The sequence below is a fragment of the Octopus bimaculoides genome, chromosome 18 (genome assembly GCF_001194135.2).
Source record: "Octopus bimaculoides isolate UCB-OBI-ISO-001 chromosome 18, ASM119413v2, whole genome shotgun sequence".
In the NCBI taxonomy this organism is placed as follows: domain Eukaryota; kingdom Metazoa; phylum Mollusca; class Cephalopoda; order Octopoda; family Octopodidae; genus Octopus; species Octopus bimaculoides.
Window position 1 is genome coordinate 6,847,224 of NC_068998.1, and position 2,125 is coordinate 6,849,348.

Sequence of the window (2,125 nt, forward strand, 5' to 3'; positions counted from 1 at the left end):
TATATATATATATATATATATATATATATATATATATATATTTATATATATATACACACACATATATATATATACACATAACATACATACATACATACAAACATGCATACATACATGTGTGTGTGTGTATTGAGAAATATATATACATAGATAGGTATATGAAGCTACCGATAGAGTAAGTAGGGCAGTTTGTTTAAATATTGTAGGAATGGTTTGAATATGGTTTATGAAATGGGAAATGGGAAAGAGAAATAGAGGAAGAAAGAGAAAAAGAAGGAAAGGAATCGAAGTGTAAAATTGGGAGGCATACAGAGAGAGAGAGAGGGGGGAAGAAAGGCATAAAGAGATGAAGAAAAGAAAAAAATATTTGACAGAGGAAGAAAAAACTGCTTTTCAACTCTAGGCACAGGGCCTGAAATTTTGTGGGGAGGGGCTCCAGTTCGATTAGATCGAAACCAGTATGCAACTGGTACTTAATTTATTGACGCCGAAAGGATGAAAGGCAAAGTTGACCTTGGCGGAATTTAAACTCAGAATGTAAAGACATATGAAATACCGCTAAGCATTTTGCCCGGCATGATAACATTAAAATGGAAGAGACAAATAAAGATGGAATGTGAATGTCTAACAAATTATATGGTGGTCTGCATGCCATGTCTGACACCACTATTATGCAGCAGTGTGGTAATTTTCTTGTTTTTAGAATGACATTGTAGAGCAGGTATGAGAAACTGGATCTGGCCAGTTTAATCATAAATTAGAGAGAATTTTTTTGTTGGATGTGGCTGGTTGAAATGCTATAGGGTTCAACTTAGATCTTTACTCTTCAAATCCTTATAAAATATTTCAATATATTTTAGGCTTTATGTGTCTTTTTTGTGCTTTTCTTTTTCAGAGATTTTCCGGAAAACTGGTCAGGAGAGTAAAACATTGTTAGCTGCTCCTGTTGATGTTCACTTTGAGATAGTCTGCTTGGAGAAAAAATGTTCAAAACGTCTCAGTCTCATGAACCTTACCCCAAAACTCATCAGCATTCAAATTTTACCACCACAAACAAAGTACTTCAAAATACACTATGAGAAGTCCGTAAGTATGATGCAAATTTGCTTTATAAACTGCTTTTTAATTATCAATTGCAGCGTGGAAGGTGTTTATAAGCGATTTAAGAAACACACAAAAACCGTTAGATTCACTTCAACATTTAAATTTAAGTTGCCAAAATATTTTCGCCGCTTTGAGACCGCGACCTGTTCACTGACAAAATTCAGTGCTGCAGCACACACACACACACACCATACACATGCACACACACACACAAACACACACATACATACATACACATAGTCATATATACGATGGGCTTCTTTCAGTTTCCATCCACCAAATCCACTCACAAGGCTTTGGTTGGTCTGGGACCTTCACAGAAAACACTTGCCCAAGGTGCCACACAGTGGGACTGAACCTGCAAACATCCGGTTGAGAATCAAGCTTCTTAACCACACAACTACATCCGTTCTTATCATCCATTAATTTCATATTTACCAACAATGCATCATTTACTCCGTTGCAAGCGTTCAGATTAGGTCTCTGGTTTGAGGATATTTTCCTTCCTCTTCATCATCAGTCTTGGACACCCTCTGAAGCAGCGTGGGCACTGCTTTCTTTTGGGATTAAAAGACAGAGCTAAAGAAAAAGGTTCTTATTACTGACTGTCACCAACTTAACGGATTCCAGTGATTTATTCTCAGTTACTCTTTGAAATATAAGCACATCTACAAACATCCTAAGGTTTGAATTCTTCAAAACACGTTAGCACACACGTACACATATACACGTGTGGGCATATACACACAAACACAGTGATGTACGCAGCGTCACACGCATTGAGTAGAAAATTAGTTTTCTTCAGATGGATTATCAATATAGTTTCTGGAGAAGACAACCACAATCATACTTATTCTTCCTCTCATCACAGAATGACGGAAGAATTACATTACTAGAAGATCTATTTACCGACATATTACACTTGACACACAAACACATACAGACACACACACTTACACACGTACACACACTCACACATATATGTTTATATCTACTTATGTATGTATATATATATATATAT

The 2,125-nt window shown here is 36.0% G+C and overlaps 1 protein-coding gene across 1 annotated transcript in view; it reads left to right on the plus strand.

Moving 5' to 3' along the window:
* Nucleotides 1-2,125, plus strand: part of LOC106870028 (cilia- and flagella-associated protein 221) — a 27,044-nt gene that overhangs the window by 11,123 nt on the left and 13,796 nt on the right. The window contains exon 2 of the mRNA XM_052974526.1: nt 896-1,086. Coding sequence (XP_052830486.1) covers nt 896-1,086 — 191 coding nt within the window. The remainder of the gene's footprint in view (nt 1-895; nt 1,087-2,125) is intronic.